Below are 25,190 nucleotides of genomic sequence, written 5' to 3'. Positions count from 1 at the left end.
TTTCCGTCTCATGATTCAGCATTTGATCTTTGCAATAAGTGGATATTGACTTCAGTGGCAGTGAGCAGTTATTGACCTGAAAGCTAAGTACTAGCCAAGGCACAGTAGAGGTTAACATTTAACTGACTGTGCACCTCAGACAAGTAACGTCCGTACTGTCAGTCATTTACAGTTTCACAATTCTGGCTGTGGAACTGTCACCCGTAACAGCTTGCTATTGAAGGAACATTCTAACTGTCTTGTCCAATCAGGACGTGGAAAGTTGGATACGAGTGCTCAGTGGACACGTTGTAAGAACCTTCTCATAAGACTGCAGTAGCATTTGCAATTTAGAGCAGTTTTGCGCCTCAGAACAGGTGGGTATGTGTCACCCATGCTGTACAGGAACATACAGTCAGGGGTGTTCTCTGTACACATCGCAAGCGGCTAAGGCCAACAGAGGCAAAATGGACTCTCAACATTGCGATCAGATCGCTTTTCCTCTGAGCAGTCGATAAGATTCCTGCTGCCACGCACTTGTTAGTAACATGAGACCCACGCCAGGGAAAAGGAGATGCTCTCTAGATCCATTCAGGTAACCTCACCAGGGAGTAGCTTGCCCAACTGGATAGCTGCTATTGAATCGCAGACCTAAAAAGTCTTAATGCACCTAGTCCTGACGCAGTTGCAAAATAGTATTTGTATGGCTAACCCTTGCCATTGGCTTGGCTTAGCACAGCTAGTGACCGTACTAATGTGAAACACGTGCCTAGCACTGAATCACTTTTTAAATCAAAGGGTTTAATAGCAAAATAGCCAGGAGGTAGGCACAATACCAGCATCCCCTCAGTGCGACATGCAAAACAGAGCTACTGTCACCAGCGCCTAAGCCAAACTAAAGCCTTGGATCTTAACAGCAAGGAACTCTGGGAAAGTGCGCAGCTAGAGTCCAGGGGTGTAGCTCTCTGGATCGATTCATGCCAGAGTTCACATACATTTCCCCCTACTCCCCGGAATAGGGCTTCTTAACTAACAAGCATGATTTGTAACCTGGCCCATGCATTAAACTAACAACAAGTGTTTGGAAAATAATACAGCTCTGAAAGGAACAGAGGCAAGGCCATCCTGTTAATGCCATTATCTGCTCCAGTACAAGTCACATAGCTCTTACTTTAATGATTTCAGGAAGCTCAGGTCAGGGGGAGAAAGCAAAACTGGTCCCAGTTCTGGCAGAGAGGGACATGGGAGTTACAGGCTGCTTTTAAAAAAGGCTGGACAGAGTTGGAAGACAAGGGCTCTTCCCACTCTCAACTCAGTTGCTGTTTTCATGCATTAACTTTCCCTAAATGCCTCTTCCCTCTAAACTCCGCCAAGGTTTTACAGCAGCAGTGTTAATGCGAGGCGCTCTATCACCTAGTGTTTGATGATAAAACACACGGCTTGTCCACACAAACACTTAGCTTATGGCAAGCTGGGCTGTAAATCTACCATGCACTAAAAGTTTCCTGCAGAGCTTAGATCTACCCCCACTTGGAGTAGATTAAAGCACAGTAGGGAATTTTTAGCAGGCAGCAGCAAGGTCCACACAGACACTTAGTGCCCAGCAGGCTTGTACAGGGTAGATTTACACCACAGCTTGCGGAGAAATAAGTGTTTGTATGGCCAAGCCCTTTAAAGAACATGATTTGTTCCCTCTCCAATGGCAGACTGGGCACTGGCTTCATACCTGCAGCAGGAGATGCTCTGTCCCTGAGATCTAGATGGAAAACCACCATCATGCATAGACCAATGTATGGGGGGAAATGGACAAGAACATCTCCACGGGCATGTTCCTCTATGATTCTATGGGATGTGGAGTGGGAGGGCAAGCTTCATGGATTTGTTTAGCACAGATCAGCAGGAATCCCCGTTATCTAATTCTTGCCAGAACGTTTCTCCTCTACTGTTTCGCAGGCATCTGGTTCTTGCTGCTGCATTCCTCTTCTAGTCTAGTTGTTCTAAGGTACCTTGATGAGCAGCCTCCTCCTGCTAGAGGACTGTGAACAAACTGCAGCCTACAGAAAAACCCTGCTTTAGACTAATCCTCTACATCAGGCTTGAGAAATCACAAGGGCTGCTCTTGTTGCTGGGTAACAGTCTGTTAAATTTTGTTTGAAAAAAACAAAATGCTTTAAATACTATTAGAGCCGTAGCTTGGCAATGAGATCGGCAACTCCGCTCTGCGTTGGGAGTCAGTAGTAAGAGGGCGTTCTCCCAGCATGGAAGGCGCTGGGCCGCGATCACTGCATGTACGCGTACTGCCACTCTCCGAGGGGGACGTGGGTCTCCTTGATGGCCTGGGGAGACGTCCAGCGCAGGAGGTAGTAGGGACTGCCGGGTTTGTCGTTGGTTCCTGTAGGAAAGCCAGGGGAGAAGGAGTCATTCCCCAGTAGGGAGCAGACTCCAGTCTTTGCCCTGCAGGAGGTTCCGTAGAGAGATCCCCATCCCACAGTTGAGGAGATGGCGGCACAGAGCCTAGGCCTGCTCACTCCCACCGCCTGGCTCTAGTTCCCAGAGAGGAACATTCACACCCCACTGACAGCTATTCCCCTCTCACGTGAACATCTGCCCCAGCACAGGGCTCTCTCACCTGAGATACGGGCACCCCCAAATGGCTGCTGGGCCACAATTGCACCAGTCGACTTATCGTTAATGTAGAAGTTGCCAGCTGCATTCCTCAGAAGCGTCCTCGCTTCCTGGATGACGTTCCTAGGAGAGATGGGGGAGCGGAGGAGGCCACGCTCAGGGCATCAGCCTTTCAATCTGCTGTGGGCCTCCTGACCTCATACCGTGTGCAAGAGAACGTAGTGCTGGCCGGAGGTCCCAGCCCAACATCTACCCCCGGCAAAGCAACCCACCCTGCCAATATTGCTCTGGCCTAGAAGGTTCCTGGGGTACCCTGCAGAGCCCGGTCAATCCCTGGCCTCTGCGCTGCAGCGGACAACAAAGCTGGTCAACTCTTAGCCACTGCTGCCCTAGGCTGGGCTCAACTCAGATGTGAAATGTGTCATTGCTCCAAACCCATCCCCGGTACCACTCAGTCCCAGAGAGTCGCACCACTTAAAGCTCACCAGCTCCGATGGCCATGGGCCAGCCCTAACAAGCCAGCTGGGGCTGCTAGGACACAGGAGTGTTGTCTTGAGGGAAAACCCCTGAACTACCCTTCAGAGCCTCTAGGGAAAAGGGGCTCAGCCGAGGAGCCTCCCTGCCCTAAATCACTACTTGGCCCATGCTGTGCAAAGCCCTACCCATGAAGGGGTAAGGGGGCATTGGCCCAGGACTTCCTTCCAGCAGAAGAGAGTGATGAAAATGGAGCTAATACACGTGCTGGTTCTGCAGGACAGAAACCGAAGGGTTAAAATTATTCGCCCACCACCCCCAGTGCACCCTGGAAAGAACGAGAGCGGAGAGCGAGCGGCTAGCGCGCGTGCGGTGAGAATTCAGGCACTTACTTATCCTGGGCGAACACTGCCCCCGTGAGGCCATAGGGGGACGTGGTGTCTATGAGCTGTAGGATTTCCTTGTACTGCTTTTCTGGATAGACGTACACAGTCAGGACTGGGCCAAAAATTTCCTGCATAGCAAAACAAAGGCTGTCAGGGCAGGAGCAGCCCAGCCTGCGTGCCGGCGAGCGCGGCCCACAATGGCTGCTTGTTACTGATGGCAGCGCCTGCTGCTCGAACAAATCGCCGGTGTGAAACGGGAGACATGACCGGCACTGTGAAAGCAGGAGGAGCACAATCAACTCCTGCAGGGAAGGACGCCGGGGGAAGGCAGAGCACCATCTCCCAGCCCATGAGGCTCCATGGCTGCTCAAGTGTAGTACTTGCTTGGCGGGCAGTTCCCTCCCGGTCCTGCCAAGGACAGCAGTGTGCCTTCACTGTTATCTAAGGTGTTTAGGGGCCTGTACTTGGGCCAGCCTCCCACCCACACAACGCCCCGTCCTTCCCGACCTGGATGGATGAATGTTCGTTAGAGCCATTCCCCTACACACTTCCGTCCCCTTCAGGCCGGAGGACAGAGAAAAGAAACAGCTGCACCTGCAGTGCTACACTGCAGTGCTGGCTGTCAAGGGCTATGTCTACACAGCAATTAGACACCCGCGGCTGGCCTGTGCCAGCCAACTCAGGCTTGCAGGGCTCCGGCTGCGGGGCCCTTTCATTGCTATGTAGACGTCTGGGCTTGGGCTGGAGCCGGGACTCTAGGGACCCTGTGAGTCATCTGGCGCTGGTCTCTCCTCATAGTGTAGACATACCCAAAAAGGCCCTCCGGTAAGCCCCTGCTTCCGAGCTTCATTAGCGAGTGGCAGCGTGTGGGAGAGGAACGCTAGGCCCGGCAGCAGCCAGCCCTAACCCCGGGCCCATAGAACGGGCTCGGGGTGAGGCTGCTGCTTCTCCTTTAGTTCACTGGGCTCTAGTTTTAGGCGCTTGAGAGGAACCCGCCCAGCTGGCCTTTCCCTCGTCTTTGTTTGCGGTGGTTTCCGTCCATCACTAGGGTGAGCCAAGAGGAGTGGTGGAATGACACTCAGCTAGCTCTCAGGAAGGGCTTCCTAGCACGTACAACCGGGCCCTCCCGGAACCTGTGGATGCCCCGTCACTCGAGCAGCTACGGCACTGGGACGGAGAGCGTGGGGAACAATCCTGCACCAGTTACCGTGCTGCGCCGGTGGCCTCCTGTTTAACTGCACGCTCATCATGGAGCTTGCGCTGCTCTGAGGCCCAGTCTTGTGAGCACCTCAAGGCCCATGGGAGGGCTACAAGTCTAGGCAGGAGGCAGCAACACACGCACCAAGGAGCAGTGCAGGTTACTCATTAAGGGAAGGAAGTCCTAAGGGATCAGTCCTAGAGGATGGGAATCTCTGGCTTAGATGGCCAGATTTCTCTCTCTCAACGATCTGTGCTTCCGCAATGCCTGCTCCTCCTGCTCGTCTCGCTGTCCATTCAGCCTCGACCCCCGCAGGAGAGAAAAGGGATACTCACCTCTTCCATGATGGGGTCCTTTGGGTCTTTGCTCTCCACGATACACGGCTCGACAAAATACCCAACGGTGTCGTCGCATGTCCCCCCCGCCAGGATGCTGAGGTTGGGCGACGACTTGGCGTGTTGGATCCACTTCTTAATACGTGCAAAAGACTGAAAACCACAGTGCGAGGAGGAGTCTGAAAGGGGGCACTGCCCGTCGGCGACACTAGCCATGGATCCAGCAGCGGCAGCCGCGCCATTACAGCGCGTGAAGCCACTTGCTGGAGTGCTGCCTAGAAGGCAGCGCTGGGTCCGCATCTCGCTGCATGCCCCGGGGTTTGCTTCCGGGAAGATGCCCCACGAGCATCCCTGCACTTAGAATCTTAGGCCCCTTCTGGGCAAGATCATGACGACTGTCCCTAAGGACGGCCACTGGGGACGGCAGTCTCAGACAGGTGCACGTGCAGTAAGGCAGGGGGTGTCCAGACTTGGCTAGAAACCCAAAGCCGTGTACACTTTGCAGCTGGCCCCGGAAGACACAGACCCAAGGACTACTAGCAAAGTGGAGCGTTGCATGCCGGGACCTGTAGCATACCCAGCCACACCTCTGTATTGAAGATGAGCAGCTGCAGTCTCATTTGGCTAGTGCTTTGGCCACACCGTGGGGCAAGGACAGAGTAGGGAGACAGGCACAGCAAGGGGCTGCACAAAGCCTTTACAACGAGGGCAGGCCCTGTGCCGCAGAGGCCCCTTCTCTGCAATGGAAGTGGATGAGGGATTTGCAGCCAAAAAGCCACCCGTATTGCCAGCCGCCTGCCCACAGGCTAGGAACACACACTTAGGAGAGCACTTGCCGGCTCAGCTCCGTCTGGAACGATGGAAGGGGAGACAGTGCAGCCCCTGACGCGGCCCAGGGAGAAGGGATAATCAATACCCAGGAGGGAAACCACACGAGGCTTCTAGAGGAGCAGCAAGAAAGCTGGCTTAGGAGATCAGCGTTCGGCAAGCCAAAGGGGCAACGGGGAGCAATGGCACATAGGCCAGAAGGCCCACCCGTATGCCAGAGCCACCCCATAGCAGCCAGGGCCCACCCTCCGGAGGGACTCAAGCGGTCAAGCCCGCAAGGGGACTGGGGCAGGGGACTGGTCTTACCTTGTCATCGATCACAGCTGAGAAAAAGGTCGCGAAATCCTGGGCAGGCTGCGGAAGGAAGGAGGGGAGCTGGTGAAAGAGTGAGCAGGCCTCTTCGCTCCACAGGCCATCAGCTGCCTCTGAGCGCCAGGCAGGTAGCTCGGAAGGCAGGAGGAGGAAGAAAGAGAATCTAAATCCCCCGAGTGACACTTGTCCCTTCTTTAATATCGCACATCCCCACACCCCTAAGAGGGAGCAGCCGGCCTTTTTCAATTACGCTGTGGCGTTAACGGTTCCTTACAATCGTCCCTCCGCAGCGCTGGCTACAAGTTAATTTCTAATCACTAAAAAGATGAGGGGGTAGAACCAGTGGATAAAACGCTCGGTTCAATAGGAATTAGCAGCCGGCTACTGCAGCCTCTAATCCCATCAGCCACCCGCTGAGCCGCAAAGCCCAGCAGCTCCACTCACGTCTCCCACTTTGATCTTCCCGTGCTCCTCCAACAGTTTCGCTTTGATCTGGGGCCACAGCGAGTCGGGGGCGTAGAGGCGGGAGCAGGCCGAGCATTTCTGGCCGCTGTACTCGAAGGCCGAGCGCAGGGTCCCGTTCACCACGCTGGGCACGTCGGCTGAGCTGTGCACGAAGTGGAAGTTCTTCCCGCCGCACTCTGAGGAGACACACAGACCGACCCATGCCGGGCGGGAAGAGCCATTACTGCCTCGTCCCTTCCAGACGAGGCGACTTACGGCCAGCTCCAGCTGGCTTCGTGCACAGTCCTGCTTAACACTCGAGCTGCGGGCAGCAGACACTGCACCCTCATCAGCCAGGCCAGCCGTCTGCCTACCCAGCTCACCTGTCTGAATTACCCTGCCCCATGCTCGTTGGGACGCAGGGCTGGCTCTAAGCGAAGACACATCTGAGGGATAAACACCACCAACATGGGAACCACCTGCCTAGCTCTGCTCCAGCAGCTCCCGCCAAGTGTCTCCCAGCAGCCCTGTGAGGAGGGTCAGAATTATCAAACCCATTTTGCAGCTGGGGAAACCGAGGCAGTGACTCACACTAGGTCACCCCGCAGATCAGTGACAAAACTGGAGTTTGAACCTTGTTCCCTTAGTCCTGGCCTTCCCTCCCTTTGGGTTCACCCCGTCTCTTCCCTTTAGGGTGACCAGACAGCAAATGTGAAAAATCGGGACGGGGTGGGGGGTAATAGGAGCCTGTATACGAAAGACCTATAAAATCGGGACATCTGGTCACCCTCCTTCCCTTTCTCCCTCACTAGGTACAAAGCAAAGGGACCATCGTCCCATAAGCAGGAGGTGAGCAATGGGTTTATGTGGGAGTACAGCATCTGCTGTAGGCGTCTATGAGTGAGCAGAGAAAGGAGCATGCCCAGCATGGAGCAAGAGCCTTACAAACCACCCACCTCAATAGCTGCAGCAGCACCAACCAGCCGTCGGCACCCTGCCCCCCATGCTCTGCCCCAGGTGCCCCAACAGCCCCACAACCACCCGTCCTCTGCTCTTTACCCAACTCCTCCTGCGGAAAGTCGGGCACCACATCCTGTCAGAGCAGCCCCAGCCATTTCTGCCCCAGGCTCGCTGGGGCCAGCTGCTCTTCCCGGGAGATTCACTGCAAGAGGCCTCCCCAAGCTGATCTCAAAATGGCACCGGGTTCCCTAAATACCTCGGCCTGTTCAGCTCAGCCGGGGCAGAGCACGCTCCGACAAGGATGGCCGGGGGAATACTGGGTGTCAGCTAGGCCGTAGCTAACCTGAGCAGGGGAAGGAAAGCATCCATGGGGTCCCCACTGAGTCAGCTTTGGCTCTTCAGGCTGCGTGTAGGAGACAGACCTGTACCGCTCCACGTCGCTGGGCACACGAGGACTCTGCCCTGCAGTGCCTGGGACCTGAGTGCAGGCCCCTGTGGTGTCCACATCACCATCCTCCGCCCTCCCCTAAACTCTGAGCACTGAAGGGCGACTGGCCCCATCTTAAAGCTCAGCACAGCACAGAGCAGTTAAATGAAGTGCCCCGAGACTAGAACCCAGGAGCCCTGGCTTTCAGGCCTCTGCTCTGAACAGTAAACCACACTCCCTCCAAGAGCTGGGAAAAGAACCCAGGAGTCCTAACCCACAATTCCCTGTTGCACCTGCTGGAGCCCACACCTCCCCGGGTCTCTCTCCAGACACCTGTTTCATTTCAAATGCACGTGTTTGGGAGGAGACCACCTGAAATACAACACAGCCATGGAAGTGAACAGCAAGCCGGCCACACACGCCCGGCTAGTTTGCTGCCTGGTAGCGGCTCAGTTCCTGCTGAGGAGTTCCCCTGCAGCTGGCAGGGCCCACATGGCTCAGCTCTGGGCATTACCTCCTGCCAGGCGCGGGAAGGTGCGGTACCGATCCAGGTTCTCCGACACCTGCTTCCAAAGGTGCTTGAAGGTTCTGAAAGGCAGAGGAGGAGAGTGAGACCCTGGCACCACACCGCGGTAACTCAGCGCACACTGGAGCGAGCGAGCATCTCTAGAGCTCCAGCTCTCCGGCCCCAGGAAGATTTGAGATTGTCCTAGAGACCCAGATCCACGAGCTGAAGAAACTTCACCTCCCCATTCCAGCCAGGAGGCCTGATCCAACGCCCACCGAACCCAATGGAAACAACTCCCATTGACTCCAACAGGCTTTGGCTCAGACCTTGAGAGAGCAGGGGAGACGACCTGAGAACCAGGGCCTAGACACCAAGGTGACGGCAGAGATGGAGAGAGAGTGAAAGAGGGGAGAGAAAAGTGGCACAGAAGAAAATAAAGGAGAAACAGAGTCTAGCAGGAGCTTCCAGTTCTTTTCTTTCCCTCCTTCTTTTTTGGTTCTGACTGTGACAAACCCCTGAGCTGCAAAACAATAAAAATGCTAATACGCTCCCACCAGGAGAGAGCGCCGCTAATACTAATTTATGAGCTTCCCACCTTTAAAGCCCAATGCTCATCAGACCATGTCATTCGGCTGGTTAGCGGGGCCCCCGGATTTTAATAGTCTGTCATCTTTGGGAGCGGCGCTTCGGGCAGGGCTAGCCGAGCCCTTCGCGGGAATAACTCAACCCTGAAGTGCTGGGAGCCGAGTGGGAGTTTGCAAATCTACACGGACAAAGGGAGCACCTGCTTGAAATGCCCTTTTTCTGGCCGTGGAGTCCTTCACCGGGCTAATTCACATCCCTTTAACGCCTGTCGGCAGGGCGAATGTGAAACAAACACCACATCCCTTTCCTACAGCATCGCTCTCCCAAGGAGCTCTCTAAAGGCCTTGCGAGCAATTAACGGAGCTCTGCGGGACAAGTAAATATCACCCCCAATTTACAGAGGAGAGTTAACCTCTCTCTGTGCCTCAGTTGAGAAACTTGTCAGGAGTCCCTGACACAGAATGAGATCAGGACCCAGGAATCTGAACTCCTGGCTCCCTATTCCAGCCTGTAGACACAGTCCCTGTAGGGAAAGAACGGTGGATACTCCAGAGTTTTAAGTTTGCTGCATGGACTTGGTTAGGTCCCATCTACACCACTTTTAACTGGGGCCCTGTCCCTTGGTCACAGTGTAAATGGGAGTCTGGATTTGTCCACCAGCAGCCCTGCAGGAAGTCCCCACAGCAAAGTATTTACAGTCTTCGGAGTCTAGAGAAGCGGGGACCTTGGTAACGTCCACGTAGGTTTCATTATGCCCTGGAAATTAACATCATTCCACAGCTGCCATAATGTGTCAAGTGTACTTTGTGCTTACACCGTCGGAGAAAATGGGGAGTAGGGAGATGACAATGGGACCCTCTTACGGCTGATCTTTGTCCTTTCTATTGGATTGTCCCAATCCTGACCTTGCTTGCAGGGCATTAACCAGTCCTGACCTAACCTCCAGTGCCTGCAAAACACTGGTATTTTGCTGCATCACACCTGAGCAGGTGCTGCTGCTGCAGCATGACCCTACCCTGCCCGACCCAACCACCTCTCCGAAGCACCGACCCTCGGCCAGCTTCCCTGCCCGCTTACGGCACGCTGCCCGTGAAGCTGAGCCCGCAGAAATGCTCAGAGCTTGTGACCGTGTCTCCAAAAACAGCTCCGTCAGCTGGGACGAACTGAATGACGTTTGGAGGGAGACCAGCTTCCAGGAGGATCCTGTAGATGGTGAAGTTGGACAGCATGGCGGCGTCGCTGGGTTTCCACAAGACCACGTTTCCCTGGAGGAAGAGGAGGAGGAACAAATCAATTGATCACGGAGGGCGGCCCTGGGCTTAGATAGCAGCCAATGAGGGGCCCCCTCACTGCTGACCCCAGGGCTCCAGAGCTCAACGATCCAACCAAAGCCCCTGTCTGCCAGCGAAGCAGATGGGGGCAGAGCAGTGAGGGTCAGCTGTGTTTGCGGGGGGGTCCAGCAGCGCTGATGTGCATGGGATTGATACCCATCCCCTGCATTTAGCTTCAAGTTTCCCTTTCGAACAGCGCTGAGCTTAATGCCTGACTCAGCTGAAGCCTCGAGACTCCTTCCCGCTCACACTGAAACCCGGCAGACCCCATCATGACCCTCTGCTGATCTCCAGCACCGTCCCTGTGCAGATCTCCCGCCAGCTGAGCCTGCCACCGCAAGGGACGAGCTATGTGGAAGCTCACGGCTGCACAGTGGTGTCGTGAACCAAGACACAACAGTCATAGCAGACGGAAAGCAAGGGGGGGGGAAGGGGCCGTAAACATTTGTCCATCTGGAGCCTCTCGACACAAACCCTCCCCTCCCCTCCTCTTCCTGCTTTCTTCCACTCCGAGTGGTGGGGAAACTACACCACACTCAGCAAAATGTTGCAGTCACTGTGAAATCCAATACAGGCCGGACTCTGTAGGCCTTTGGCCATGTTTGCTGGGGAATCTGGGTTAGCTGAACCCAGACACTGGCTAGTTCAGGGCCGGCTAGGGCTTAGTTAGTTTCATTCAGAAACACTTCAAATCCTGGCCCAGAATCACTCCTTCTCTTTGGACCACGCCAAGCAGCACAAAGTGGTGAAATCCGGCCAGCTGAGAATTAGCTAGCACGAGGGAGCTCTCTGGTGTCGGTGCCAGCTATGCCATCTAACTTCACCCTCACTCCCAAAGCACAGGTGGCAGCGCAAGGCGCATCTGTGCCACACCAATTCGCAGCTGGCATAAACCAGAGCAGCCCCTAAGCTGCTCTAATTTACACTGATGGGCAGGGGCCCCAGGAGGAATCAGGGAGGCGTTCCTTGATCCCCGCCAACCCTGCGTCAGGCAGATCTCAGTGCAGGAGAGACACTCGACGCTAATACTTCTCTCTCTTCCTCCCGCCCCCTTTCTTTTGTAAACATATCCAAGAGGCTACAGCAGAACTACCCAGCAAGGCTGGAATTCCAGGCCAACCCCGCATCACAGAACTGCGGCGGTTTCATTGTTCCGACCCACTCCCTCTTCTGCCCTTCCTCCACCCCACACAATCCGGCCGTTAGGAAAACCCTGGTATATCCCGCCTCGTGCCCACTCCCAAGGCAGGACTCAAGCTGCGGCTACCAAGTATCAGCTCGCTGCACTTCAGCGCTAAGAAATCCTATCTGCTCACCCAAAGCCCAACGTATCTGCCTGATCTGACGCAAGCGCCCGTGTAACTGTGAAATCAGCAGCCTCATTAACAAGTCAATTTCACAGTCTCGTAATGCAACCGCTGCTCTACAGCAGACGCTGATTAGGGTGCAGAGTACTCACGCCAACCTTTCCCCGGGCCGTGCTCGGCGAGGGGACAGCACGAAGGCTGCCCCCCATAAATGCCCGCTGTGGCAGAGGCTGTATCCCAGCCACGCCAAGGGAAGCTGGGCGCGCCGACCTACCTCCTCTAATAATAAAAGAACAAAGGGACGGTCAAGGGCCACAGATTTAAAAGAGATGAAATACATGTTTGCACAATGCAGAGCTAGCCAGGGGAACTCACTGCCACAATATGTCACTGAAGCCAAGAGCTTAGCAAGATTTTTGGGCGGAAGGGGGGGCATTTAATGTAACCCATTATCCATATGGGGAGGCTTGAATAAGAATAAAAGTGAATAAGAATAAAAACAAACCCTCATGCTTCAGGGCACGAGATAATCACTAACTGGCGGGGGTCAGGAAGAAGCTTCCCCTACAGGCAGCTGATGCCATAGTTTTCCATTACAGGGTTTCCTACCCCCTCCTATGAAGCGTCTGGTAATGTCAGAGACAGGATACTGGAATGGGGGGGGGGAGGCGTGCAATTTACTAGGAGCACCTTGATGTTTGCATTTCCTAGCATTGGAGTGTTTGAAATTGCAGCCTTAGCGTTCCATTAAAGCAAATTTCTTTCCTGATTGTGGAGCGTTGGTTGCTCGGCTATCCCTGGGGGTAGCACACAGGGCCGATTCATTGGGCAAAGAGCCATTTAATCCCAGCGTTGCATAAAGAAAACCCACGCACCCTCCGCCACACTCACCATCAAAGCCGGAGCCCCTGCCAGGTTCCCACCAATCGCAGTGAAGTTAAAGGGCGAAACAGCTGCCACAAAGCCCTGCGTGCAGGAGGGGAAAGGGAGAATTTACACAGTGTAACGTGCACACCCAAGGGAGGCCGCAGGAGCGTGGAAAAACTTCCCACCGCAGCTCGCGACGCACAGGGAGAGCATCTGGTCTGAGCCGGGATTTCTCACGCTCCCCCCACACCTTGGATGCATGCGTCTGAGCCACCCCACCCCACCCTTCCCCTCACCTCCAGCCCCCGGTAGACCATGCTGTTGGTGCTGATGGGGACGCTGATGGGCTGAGAGTTCTCCAGCTCCAGCGCATACTTGGCATTGAATCGGAAGAAATCGATCAGCTCCGCGGCTGCGTCGATTTCCGCCTGCATGACGGTTTTGCCCTGAAAGGGGAACAGGAGAGATCAGTGGCACTCAGGCAGCCCTGAAACACACTCCCGCCCGGCTTTCTCCCTAGGGGCTGACGGACACAGGGGCTTGGCTTCTTTCAAGCCACACTGCCCCAGGCTGCCTCTGCCCCTTGCTCTCCCTGGGTGGGTGACGACCAGCAGGAAAGCCAGACGCCCAGATTCAGACTGGGTTTGTTAGTATCTTTCCCTTCCCTCTCCCTGGCAGAGCCCTGACCTGCCTCCCACCCCCCAGCCCAGGGCGACAGATCAGGGCTGGAAATCAAACCCAGGTGTCCCTCACCAGTAAGTCGCCAGCCCTGCACAGAACGACGTCTGTTTCACACAGCGGCCTGTGCAATGAACACAGACCAGACCCTATCACTGTAAACGCTAAGAGGGCATCGGCTGCATCAGCGCCCAGGAAATCCCTTTTCCTCTCCTTGCCACGAATCTCTTCTCCGATGGCCCCTTGCTGATCCCTCGGTCCATTTCAGCAATGCCAGGCCAGGCATCATACATGAGTTAATTCTCTTTCCCTCCATGCACGGCCCCTCCTAGCCTCTCACAGTGCTGTCTGCTCTATGAGCCCGGTATGCCGCCTGGGCCCCATGCTGTCCCGGCCCCACATGCCGCTGAGGTGACTGGGACCAACTGAAGCTCTCAAGCTAGCAGATTTAAAGGGCTGGGGGCGCTCAGCGAAGGGCCTTCGGCTCTGGGGTCTGCTTCCCTCGCTGGGTCAACACAACAGGAATCCGTCGCGATTTAGAGAACAGAACAAGGCCTCTCTTCTCCCGTAGGGTTTTCGTGGGGAGGGTAAACTTGTCTTTGGAGGGTGGGGGGCTCCTTTGTTCGAAGCCCCCATCCACGCTCCGAAGCAGATGCACCAGGACAGAGCCCTGCCAGATGCCCTGCAGGATTCATACAGCCCCTTCTTGCAGCAAAAGCCAAGGGGGAAATCAGGTTCCTGCTAGAATTTAACCCCCTAATTGTGGGTCTCACTGGCCGCTCCTGATCAGCCCAACCCTGGACGTCACCTTCCCTCTAGCCAGACTTTCACCCACTGTCTCACCCGGGTTGGCCCGGAAAGTTTTTGCTGCTGACGCGACACTAACATGGCGCTGAAAGCGGAGCCAGAGCCCGATCAGCTGCTCACCTCCCGCTTCCTGGGTATTTCCACCCCACTCAACAGCCTGTTCTCCCTACCCCGGCATTACAACCACCTCCTGCTCCGTGGGAAGGGACAGAGAGACGCGCCCGCCCATCCGCTCCATTAGAAAGATCCCCCCGCAGCTCAGCTCTCTAGGGTCCTGCTAGGAAACAGCCGGCCAACGTCCCCCGCAGAAGCGGACGGACGCACGGCTCCAGCCACAAAGGAAGAACTCCGGCTACACCGAGTTCTCACTGAATCACAGACGTTTCTCATATTTGCGCCCCTTCTCCCCGGCTCTTCCTGCCCCTTTCAATCACTCTGGTTTGTCCCAGCCGGTTCTCTGGGGACCATTCCAGCTGCAGCCTGACCTGCCCAATCATGGTTTTGGCCAGCATTTCCGCTCGCCTCGGGCCGCTCAGCATGTCGGCCGCCTTGAAGAAGATCTGTGCCCTCTCCTGGACGGGTTTCAGGTCCCACTCCTTCCGCACGGCCATGGCGGCATTGATGGCTTTGTTAAGCAAGTCCTGAGGAGCAGAGCCCAACAGATTAGTGCTTCTCGGGATCTCAGTCCCCCAGCCCCACGGCAGCCTCACGGCTCAGATGGAAACAGCCCCACCCAACTCCGCTGCATATGCGGTCCCAGCAATAACCCAAAGACTTTGCTGCAGGCCGTAGGCGTGAGCTTGGGATTATGCCAGGGCTCATCAGGACTCTGAACACCAGGGGGTCAAGAACCGCTCAGGCAGGCAGGTCAGACTCAAGAGGATTTTCCACTTTCCCTGCTAATGGTTACAACACTAAACAAATACCCCCACTGTGTGTTCTGATAGGGATTTCAAAGCACTCTACAGACATCCCCCAAGCTGCGCAATCCCAGTGCGAGGAAGGGAAGGACTAAATATCAGGGTCTCTTCGGCCACTAGTGTAATGCAGCCACCTCTGGCACGGAAGGCAGCAGCTCTCCAATACCATGTAACCATTTTAGGGCAGGAAGGGGAGACGATTCCCATGATCCAGCTGAAACCGCTAGGGAAATTTCCATTCTGCCTCCATAACAACCCACACTGGGATCTGGCCAGGACGCCCCATTCAAGGATCGGTCGCGACGGAGGGCCTAGGTTTTACAATTCATTAACATCCGGCTAGGGCTCTGGTTCAGGGCCAGCTCGGAGGGAAGACGACCCGCTACGGAGTCGCCTCCCCTGCTTGCTGCAGCGACTCGACTCAGCAGCTGGACTGTAGCACCGGCTTTCACTCCCACAATCACTCTAAGCAGCTGCGCCCCACTCTCCCCCAGCTGCACTAGCAAGGACCCGAGAGAGGGGCGGAGGGGTCTGTGCAGGGCGCAGACACAGCGTGAGGCGCTATGCTAGGTTATGCTGTTTAAAGCACCCACAGCCTGCAGGCCAGAGGCCCACAGCACTGCCCCATGTGAGGAGCTCAGCCGCAATAAAGCAGAGGGGATAAATGTCACTTTCCCCTGCAGGCTCTGGGGAAACCTCCCTAGGTTTAGTCTGTCACCGGCAAAGGACAGCTCGGTGTCCCATGACCACGCGCCCTCAAGCCTGCCCCCTGCAGGTCAGACGCTGGGAGGCAGGTCTGGGCACAACCATTGGCCGCACTCACCTTGTCCGCATAGCAGAACTTGGCCACCTTGTGCGAGTGGTTGAACGGCTGAAAGGAGGAGAGCCTGGGGTGATTAATGCTGTAAAGAGCCGCCCCCCGCAACTCTAGACCCTCCCCCTGCCCTCCCCCCGCAACACCTCTGTGTGCAGAACTGTCCCCCATTCACACGGGGTGACATGGGCTCAAATCCAGGCACGGAAAGTGTGTATCCAGCCCCATCCCCAGGGACCCACCCTGCTCCAAAGCGACCTGCTGGGTTCACCCAGACGCCTGGGTCCTGCATCAATGACACACGTTGGGGACACTCACGTGCAACATGCTTTGGTTCTGCCTGTGTGGACAGGGACCGAATCGTGTGCACCAGCCCAGGCCTACGCCACCCACAGAGGATCATAGAATATCAGGGTTGGAAGGGACCTCAGGAGGTATCTAGTCCAACCCCCTGCTCAAAGCAGGACCAATTCCCAACTAAATCATCCCAGCCAGGGCTCTGTCAAGCTGGGCCTTAAAAATCTCTAAGGAAGGAGATTCCACCACCTCCCTAGGGAACCTATTCCAGTGCTTCCCTCCTAGCGAAATAGATTTTCCTAATATCCAACCTAGACCTCCCCCACTGCAACTTGAGACCATTGCTCCTTGTTCTGTCATCTGCCACTACTGAGAACAGCCGAGCTCCATCCTCTTTGGAACCCCCCTTCAGGTAGTTGAAAGCAGCTATCAAATCCCCCCTCATTCTTCTCTTCTGCAGGCTAAATAACCCCAGTTCCCTCAGCCTCCCCTTGTAAGTCATGTGCCTCAGCCCCCGATCATTTTCATCACCTCCACTGAACTCTCTCCGATTTGTCCACATCCCTTCTGTAGTGGGGGCCCCAAAACTAGATGCAATACTCCAGGTGTGGCCTCACCAGTGCCAAATAGAGGGGAATAGTCACTTCCCTCGATCTGCTGGCAATCTGATGGTCAGCACTGGCCCCTAGATGGTTTGGGGAAACAGCTTAGACTGTAATTCTCAGGTGGTACTTTCTGGTCCCAGGAAGGGTGGCTTCCTCTGGGGAATGAGGTAGCCCAGAGATCAGGAAGAGAACAAAGGGGGGTGGGAAAGGAGGGGGCACATTATCCCTCTATCTCCCTACGGCAGGGTTCCTACACCTTCCTACTAAGCTGGAACCAGCCATTGTTAGAGACAGGATTCAGTGCTGTGGGTCTGAGCCAGCCTGGCAAATCCCATGAGGGACTTCCCCAAAGATCCGTCCATTACCCAGCTCCCGGCTAAGGCAGGATGGGACCTTTCATAAGTCTCAGGGAAAGGGCCCTCATTTCTGTAACGGGCCGGTTTGCTACAAGGCAGCATTTAATAAGGACACTAGGTAGAACTACACCCCAGAGGGAGAAATATGTGAATGAGCTGGAGCAATCCCTGGGGAGGGGAACGTCTTCCAGGAAGGGAATAAAACTGCCCCACACTGGGATTTCCCCGTCGTGTCCGAAAGGTTCCTCGCAGGTTCCCAGGGCTCTGCCAGGCCGTGGAGGGGTCATCTAGCAACCAGGCGCTCCCCACTGGGACTCACCGACAACTGGAACCTGACGTCCGACGTCCACACCTCCTCTCCCCCCACCACGCACGGGATGGCCTCCGTCTTGCCCTTCAGATCGTTTAGCGCCTATTGGATGAGTCAGAACAAAAAGGAACTGGTGAGAGCCTGGCAGCTCCCCCTCTGCTGAACGGAAGGCAGACCCCAGGGATGGGAAGTGTGTCCAACCAGCCATGGCTTTGATCCGCCTTCCTCCCCCACCACACTCTCAAACCTGGTGACCTGATGGTCCTACCCACGGCCCTGCCAAAGGTCCACGTCCAAGTCTCTCTAGAACCTGCCTGCCAGACCAGCACTGTGCTCACGTCCCAGGGAAAGGAAACCTTGGACTTCTCCAGTACCAAGTTCTGTTCAGACTGAGAACACCCCTGTGTTATGGGGGCCACCTGCAGGGTTATGGGAGGGGTAACAAGGGTGGGGTGGGCGAAAGGCTACTCCCCAAGACGGTAACCACCAGGGGTTGGGAAGGGTGTCCTGCCACTTCAGCTAAAGAATCAGCCACTTTAGAGTGAGCCTGGAAGATCACACGCCGCACTAAGGGGAGAAGAGCCCTGGTTTCCTGGCTGCAATGAGCGACTCAGGACAGTACCTTCTGAAGCGCCGCTCGTTCTGGGCTGCCCTGCTTGAACTCCAGAATGGGTTCGTTGGTCACCTCTACAGCTATACGGTGTTGCCATCGCAGCCTGGGAAGGGAAAGAGAGAGACACACTGAGAAGCCACAATCATCTTCATTCAATCTATACCGCGGCTGTCCTGGCCGGTGAAGTGAGACAGGTGTCCACAGAGGCACTGCTGCCGAGTTTCAGTCCTTACCGTCAGCGGTACACACTACACCAGACAGTCGGCTTAAAGATCACATTTCCCGCTGAACGTTTGTTTGCTCCAAGGAACCACTAAGGTGGCTAGAGCTGAAAGAGGTCGGGAGAAGTTTGTTGTTGTTGTTCTGTGATTGTACAGCTCCTAGCACATTGGGGTCCTTGGCACCGTGGCAAATAAATAAATAATAATTTCCCTCTCTTCTTCCCCAGTTTGTTGACTACGTACATTTGAGGGCACTTTGTGGGTAGTCAGTTTCACTGCCTAGTCAGCTTCCCGTGGGTGGTGTGGGTCTTTCACGCAGCAACACGGGAGAGAAAAGCCATTTTGAAAGAACGGGACAATGTGATTGTAAGGCCACAAGATTTGGCCAGAGGACTGGTGTCGGGAGTTGAAACTACTTTTAAACTTGCTTTCTGAAACTGACGAAGGGCAGAATTTTCAAAACAAACTAAGTTACTTAGGTGCCACCGGCTGTCTACACAACAAGCACTGCCGACGCTTCCTATAGTAACGGAAGGTGTTTTTCCGTCGTCATTAATCCACCAGTCTGAGGGCTCGGTTACGCTTAAAACGCCACAACGGCGCAGCTGCAGTGCTCCAATGTAGACACTAGCTACGCCGATGGGAGGGGCTCTCCCACTGGCATGGCTCAGTGGTGCTCAATCTTTCCAGACTATGGTACAGACTATGGTACAGATCAGGAGACAGATTTCTCTTGCGTACCCCAAGTTTTCCCTCGCTTAAAAATGACTTTGCAGACAAAATCAGACATAAAAATACAGAAGTGTCCCAGCCACACTATTACTGAAAAATTGCCGACTTTCTCATTTTTAACCAGAGAATTATAAAATAAATTGATTGGAATATAAAGACTGTACTTACATTTCAGTGTCTAGTCTACAGAGCAGTATAAACAAGTTGTCTGTAGGAAATTTTAGTTTGCACTGACTTCACTAGTGCTTTTTATGTAGCTTGTTGTAAAACTTGGTAAATCTCTAGATGGGCTGATTTACCCCTTGGAAGACTCCTGTGTACCCCTGATTGAGAACCACTGGCATAGGTAACCCACCTCCCTGAGAGGCCGTAGCTAGGTTGATGGAAGAATTAGGTCAACCTAATTACAGCACCCAAGAGGTGATATTTTCACAGTCCCGAGTCACATGACTAGGTTGATCTAAAAAAATGTAAACAAGGCCTAAGTCCTATTTTCAAAAGTGACTCAAGCCCCGAGAACCCGAAATCGCATTAAAAGACAACAGGACTTAGAAGCCAACATCGCTTTTGACAGTTTTGCCTTAGATCTCAAGCAGACAGCGTCCCTCGAGAACATCCAGCAAAGCAGCACAACAATCCTGGGGGTGGTTTTTCCGTTTGTTCTCATCAGAACATGGTGTCATTTCCGTAACCCGGAGGCAGAGAAGGCATCTGCTTCACACAGTGACAAATGCGACCCCTTGAGACTCCCTGAATTGCCATCCTATTGATAAAACGCGTGCAGCCTTCTCAGAGCCCAGGAAAATTACCCTTCTGCCAGTGTAAAGTACAGCCCGAGTGGCTCTGTTGGCACCACCAAGTGGTGACGTTGTCCATTGCACCTTTGCCTTATCAGTACTGCCAGCAGCCTTGTGCTGTGATCTGGTGCATAAGCCAGACAGGGTCAGGCTAGTCAGTACTTAGCGTCCTGAGGCAAGGAAGTCCAGGACCTCCTGATGTGGAGTCTAGATCCATGTCCTTCTATCCATCTTAGGGACTTATATGGTCTCTTAGTGCCACGGTATCAGAGCATCTCACAGTCTTTAAAGTGCTTATCCTCACCACGCCCCTGTGAGAGAGGCCAATGTTATCATTCTTATTTTACAGATGGGGAACTGAGGCAAAAAAAGACTAAGTGACTTGCCCAAGGTCACACCGGAAGTCTGTGCCAGAAAAGGGAATTGATCCTGGCTCTCCTGAATCCCAGGCTAGTGCCCTAACCACTAGACCATCCTTCCTCTCCCTCTGCAATGACCTAGAGTTGCAGATTCTTGAGAATGTGCCAGTGGTATCTGAACAGGGGTGGGACATCCTGGCTGGATACTCCTGGAGCAGCGGAGTGCGCACAGATAACCAGGCAGGCCAGGCCAGGCGCAATAGGCAGCAGGTTTAATAGGCAGCAGGTTTAAAACAAATAAAAGGAAGTTCTTCTTCACGCAGCGCACAGTCAACTTGTGGAACTCCTTACCTGAGGAGGTTGTGAAGGCTAGGACTATAACAATGTTTAAAAGGGGACTGGATAAATTCATGGTGGCTAAGTCCATAAATGGCTATTAGCCAGGATGGGTAAGAATGGTGTCCCTAGCCTCTGTTCGTCAGAGGATGGAGATGGATGGCAGGAGAGAGATCACTTGATCATTGCCTGTTAGGTTCACTCCCTCAGGGGCACCTGGCATTGGCCACTGTCGGTAGACAGATACTGGGCTAGATGGACCTTTGGTCTGACCCGGTACGGCCTTTCTTATGTTCTTATGTTCTTATGCAAACCGATGCACCATGGGATGCCAACGGGAGGACTAACTGGAATAGTGTAGTTACACCAACTGCCCACACAACCCTTCACCAATGTAATTCCGACCAGAACAGAGTTACGCCACCTCCAATGCCGCTGAACTAGTCCCACGTAAGACCCAAGATAAACCAAAAGACGACAATGCATGCGGGGAGGCAAGAACAGTTTCTGCCAGAAAAATATAAAGTTAAACCATAGACAGGAGACTTCCCAGGAGGGAAGTGGTGCTGACAATTCAATAGGGGACTTTATTCCACCGGAGTTGCTATTGAACCAACATCCCAGCACAGTGGGAGGTTCTCTGCTGCAGAAGGCACCATCTTCCACATGGGAGTGATCAATTTACACCGCAACTCCTGCTTTTAGAAGAGTTCAGAGTACAGGGGGCAGAAGCTGGGCAGGTTTGTTTTGTCAGCACAGTGCATGCTTCAACAGGTAGCTGCACATTACCCTGGGCGCTGCAATTTCCCAGGCCCAGTCTGGCATTAAATTCTCCACCTCAGCAATATTTCCCAGCGGCAGTGAGAAGAAAACAACCCACCAAAAGCCAAAGGGCGGGGTGGGGAGAAGCCCTTGTACTGGAGAGAGAAAAGATGTTGACCCAGGAGTGGGTTTGGGGAGATGCCAGGAGAAAGCAAAGGCCACAAAAGATGAATTAGCGGCAGTAAGTAGCACAGGGATGGTCAAAGTTTGGCCTGTAAACCAAGTGTAGCCATGACCACTTTAATACAGAGCTGCGATCCTCTGATGCTACAGTTCGCAGTGGGCAGTGCTCAGTCTTGACCGAGGCAGAGCCTGGCTCAGATCAAGGCAGTCACATATCAGGCTTTCTAGACTGGAAGCAGCAAAGAACATTATCTTCAGCCCATGTCATGTGACGAAGTGAAACATGAAGCTACTGCTGCAAATCCTTTACCTCCGACTACCTCCGAGGTCAACCCTGCAACGGAAATAGAAAGGACCCTAGAAGTTTGTTAGACACTAAAACCCTGCACAGACACCAACAATTCAGCTGCTGGACACTTGCTTTCTAAAGCTTCACTTAGAGACTGATTTAGCTGTGACAAACCTCAAGAAGATGTGACAAAACCTTGGAGGAAGAGAAACATTCTATGTTTGGTTACAATTCCACTGGAAGTAATATTTTGTTTGGGTTTAAAACATTCCCTGGTAGCCCGGCCTTGCAACAGCAGGCTGGGGAGAGGCAACAGAGACTGAAAATTACAAACAAGTAAAACTAACCAGCCTATTTTTTCACTGTACAAAGGGAGTGAAATTCTTGAAAACAGACATGACCACAAAAAACCTGCGCCTTTGGCATGCTGGATTCCTGACAACTCTCCCATTCAGATCTTTAGATACTATGTTTTCAGCTACAGAAAAAATCTGAATCATTTTTGTAAGACTGTTTTATTCAAACACATGAAGGAGGAAATTCAGGAAGTCAATAGGATAAGTTCTGGAACTATTTGAATGAGAATTGCCAAAACGCTTTGCACGTTACAAACCCACAGCAATGACATATTGAAAGCTCCTGGATACTGGGATTCAGACATGCCTATATTTTTTAGGAGGAGGGAGGCTGGGTTACTTTGAAGAGATTTGTATTTGTTAGATCTGATGTAATCAAATCAAAGACACCATCATACACATCATGTTGTTAAGACTGTGGACAATTCCCTGTCTGTATTCCTTTTGGTGTTTAAAAAATATATTTATTTTATAAAGCTAGAGCAGTGGTCCCCAATGCAGTGCCTGTGGGTACCATGGCACCCGCCAGGGCATCTATGTGCACCCACGTACTGGCCGACGGACAAACATCCGCCAAAATGCCGCCGAAAAGCGGAGTCACCAAGAGACATCGCCGCTGAAATGCCGCTGATTTTCAGTGGCATTTCGGCAGCGATGCCTCTTGACGTTGCCACTTCTTGGCAGCATTTCGGCAGATGCTTGTCCGCCAGCCACGGTCCTCGGTGGCTCATCGTCCGGCGCCCGCCACCCGGAAAAGGTTGGGGACCACCGAGCTAGAGTCTCAATATTCTTTCTGTTGTAATCATCAAGAGTCAGAACTCTGCTCATCCCCCGCAAATGGGACCAAAGTACACAACGGCTGCGTCTATACTGCACCGTTAACCTGTGAGATTGGCACCTGGCTCTGAACGCTTGGGTTGGCGTAGCATGGGTCTGAGCGTCCCAACTGCAAAGCCCTGCCCACGTTACCGCGTCCTTACCAGTTCTGCACTCGCTTGGGTCTGTCCAGAGGCAAAGCCCCTGGCTCTGTGTGCTGAGATGCTCTAGGATTCTTTCCCTGTCGATTGTGGGAGACCTTGTCTGTCCTTTGGGGAGAATTGTGGGAAGGCCCTGGAGGACTCCCAGCACCCCAGTGATTTAACCTGTGTACTTACTGCAAAGCGGGTGGGTTCCAGCCCAAGTTAAAAGCAGAGCCTGGATTCCAACTCACACCCACGGAGGAGTCAGCTGGGCCAGGCTTACAGCACCTCCAAACCTGGCACTGAGGTTTTCCTGTGTGGACACTAGGGGAGTTAAGACTAAAACCCAGACAGGAGCCTGGGTTAACTGTGTAGCAGAGACATAGCCAGTGGTACCAGAGCAGGAAACTAACTGGAATCCTGCCTGGCAGGGGGAAATAGGTAAAGAAGTTGCTCCTGCCATCATGAATCCTGGTGCTTGTAGCCGCCAGTTAAATACATTGCAGAGGGAACATGTTTACAGCACAACCTGTGGCAATACAACCGGAGTCACACAGGCAAACCTGGCCTTGTACCAGACCTGCAGTGATACCGCATTCGCCACCCCCATGGGGGCACCCGCATGTCAGCAAAGCAGCCAATAAGCAGTTTGCTTAGAAGGGGTGTTCCAGGCACAGGTGCTGCATGAGCCAGAGACGGGAGGGGCCATTTAACCCCGAAAGGGGACACAGCTCTGCACAGGTCACCCCTGAACTGGGTGGGGCACCGGAGAAAGGCACAGGGAGGACCGGGCGTGTCAGTCTTGGGGGAGGGAAGAGGAGAAGGACACGCTGAGACCTGCCAACAGCCGCTTCCCCAGGAGACTCCTGCCTCCCACCTGCTGCCATTTTCCTATCTCCGGGAGCGCAGATAAGCCGAACTAACCCTTCACTCCTGAGATAGCGGAGGTGTCGGGCAGATAAGGGCAGCACGTGCCGAGGGCCGGGGCAGGGCGGGTGGGAACAGGGAAATCTAACGGAGAGAAGCGTCCGGGGGAGCCTCCCAGCGGATTCCCCCCCGCCCCGCCTTGATTTCTGGGCACCCCGCTGTACAGGAGCCGGGGGGGAGTCAGGCCCCTGGTGCAGAGCATGGGGGGCAGCAGCCGGACCTGCTGACAGACTCCCCCCACCTGGAGCAAGCTGGGCCCAGGGGCAGCTCCGACCAGGCGCCTCCTGGGTGGGCAGAGGGGGGGGGGGTCAGGTGGGTGTAACCCAGGCCCCCAGCAGCCGGTGTGCGGCAGCGGGGGGGGGGGGAGGGAGACCCCGGCTCCGGCTCCGGCTCTGCCGGGAGGTTTAAATCCCAGAGGCGGTTCCGACGGGGGCGGCCCCAGGTCTCACCCACGCCGCGGCAGGGAGCGGACCATGGGCCGCGCCGCACGTGGAGGACGGGGGCGGCCGGAGCTCCCGGGGACCCCGGCTCCCAGCAGCGGGGGCGCCCCGCCCCGCCCCGCACTCACCCAGCGCGCGGGCCGCCCAGCAGCGCTCTCCGCAGCGGGGGCAGCAGCATCGCCTCGGGGGCAGCGCGGACTCGGAGCCGACGGGCCGGACCCAGCGCTGCGCGCGCTGAGCAAGGGGACCCCTGAGCCGGGCTGTACCATCTCGGGGGGGGGGAACCGGCTGCAGATCCCGGGAGGGGACCCAGCTGCCCCCCCTCCCAAGGCTAGTGCATCCAGCAGAGCGCCCCCAAGCCGCCGCCGGGTGGGGCTGTCCCCACCCCGTCCCCCGCGCCCATTCCCCAGGGATCGCATACTGTGCGGCTAACCCCTTCCCCCCCTCTCCAGCACATGGTGCAGTCCCGTTCCGTCCTAGGGCGGCGCTGTATCAGCCAATCAAATCATAACCTGGGGGCCTCCTGACCAATCGGCTGCTGCTTCATGTTACAACACGATACAAAGAGGGAGGTGTCGGTAAAGTTCTTTAAAGGGTCACCCGGGGGGTGGGGAAGGAGAGAGTTTGGATAGACCAGTGGGGGGAGGGGAGGGCTCAGGCCTCTCAGCTTCACCCTGTACCCGCTCCACCCCCCCTCCAGAGGGTCCCCATGGGGGGAGGGGGGGCAAGAATTAGAGAATAAAATTAATTTATGTATGGAAATGAGAACTATGCCTGGTAACTAGAAACTGACCAAACTAGTCACATGGGGACACCCCCAGGTTCCCATGAGTTACCTAGGCACAGCACCAGGATCGGCTCTT

At 54.7% G+C, this 25,190-nt stretch overlaps 1 protein-coding gene across 1 annotated transcript; it reads right to left on the bottom strand.

Moving 5' to 3' along the window:
- On the bottom strand, positions 1-24,587 carry ALDH4A1 (aldehyde dehydrogenase 4 family member A1). The gene is made up of 15 exons (XM_044995964.1): positions 24,456-24,587; positions 17,976-18,069; positions 17,363-17,455; positions 15,795-15,842; positions 14,537-14,692; positions 12,863-13,012; positions 12,591-12,665; positions 10,139-10,326; positions 8,483-8,556; positions 6,582-6,778; positions 6,132-6,179; positions 4,998-5,150; positions 3,471-3,592; positions 2,609-2,727; positions 1-2,371 (listed from the first exon to the last, which is right to left on the bottom strand). The coding sequence occupies exons 1-15, from the start codon at positions 24,503-24,505 to the stop codon at positions 2,259-2,261; spliced, it is 1,680 nt and encodes a 559-aa protein (XP_044851899.1). The 5' UTR covers positions 24,506-24,587; the 3' UTR covers positions 1-2,258.
- Between the last annotated feature and the right edge of the window lie 603 nt (positions 24,588-25,190).

This window comes from Mauremys mutica, chromosome 21 (genome assembly GCF_020497125.1).
Source record: "Mauremys mutica isolate MM-2020 ecotype Southern chromosome 21, ASM2049712v1, whole genome shotgun sequence".
NCBI lineage: Eukaryota > Metazoa > Chordata > Testudines > Geoemydidae > Mauremys > Mauremys mutica.
This window is presented reverse-complemented; position numbering and strand designations above follow the sequence as displayed.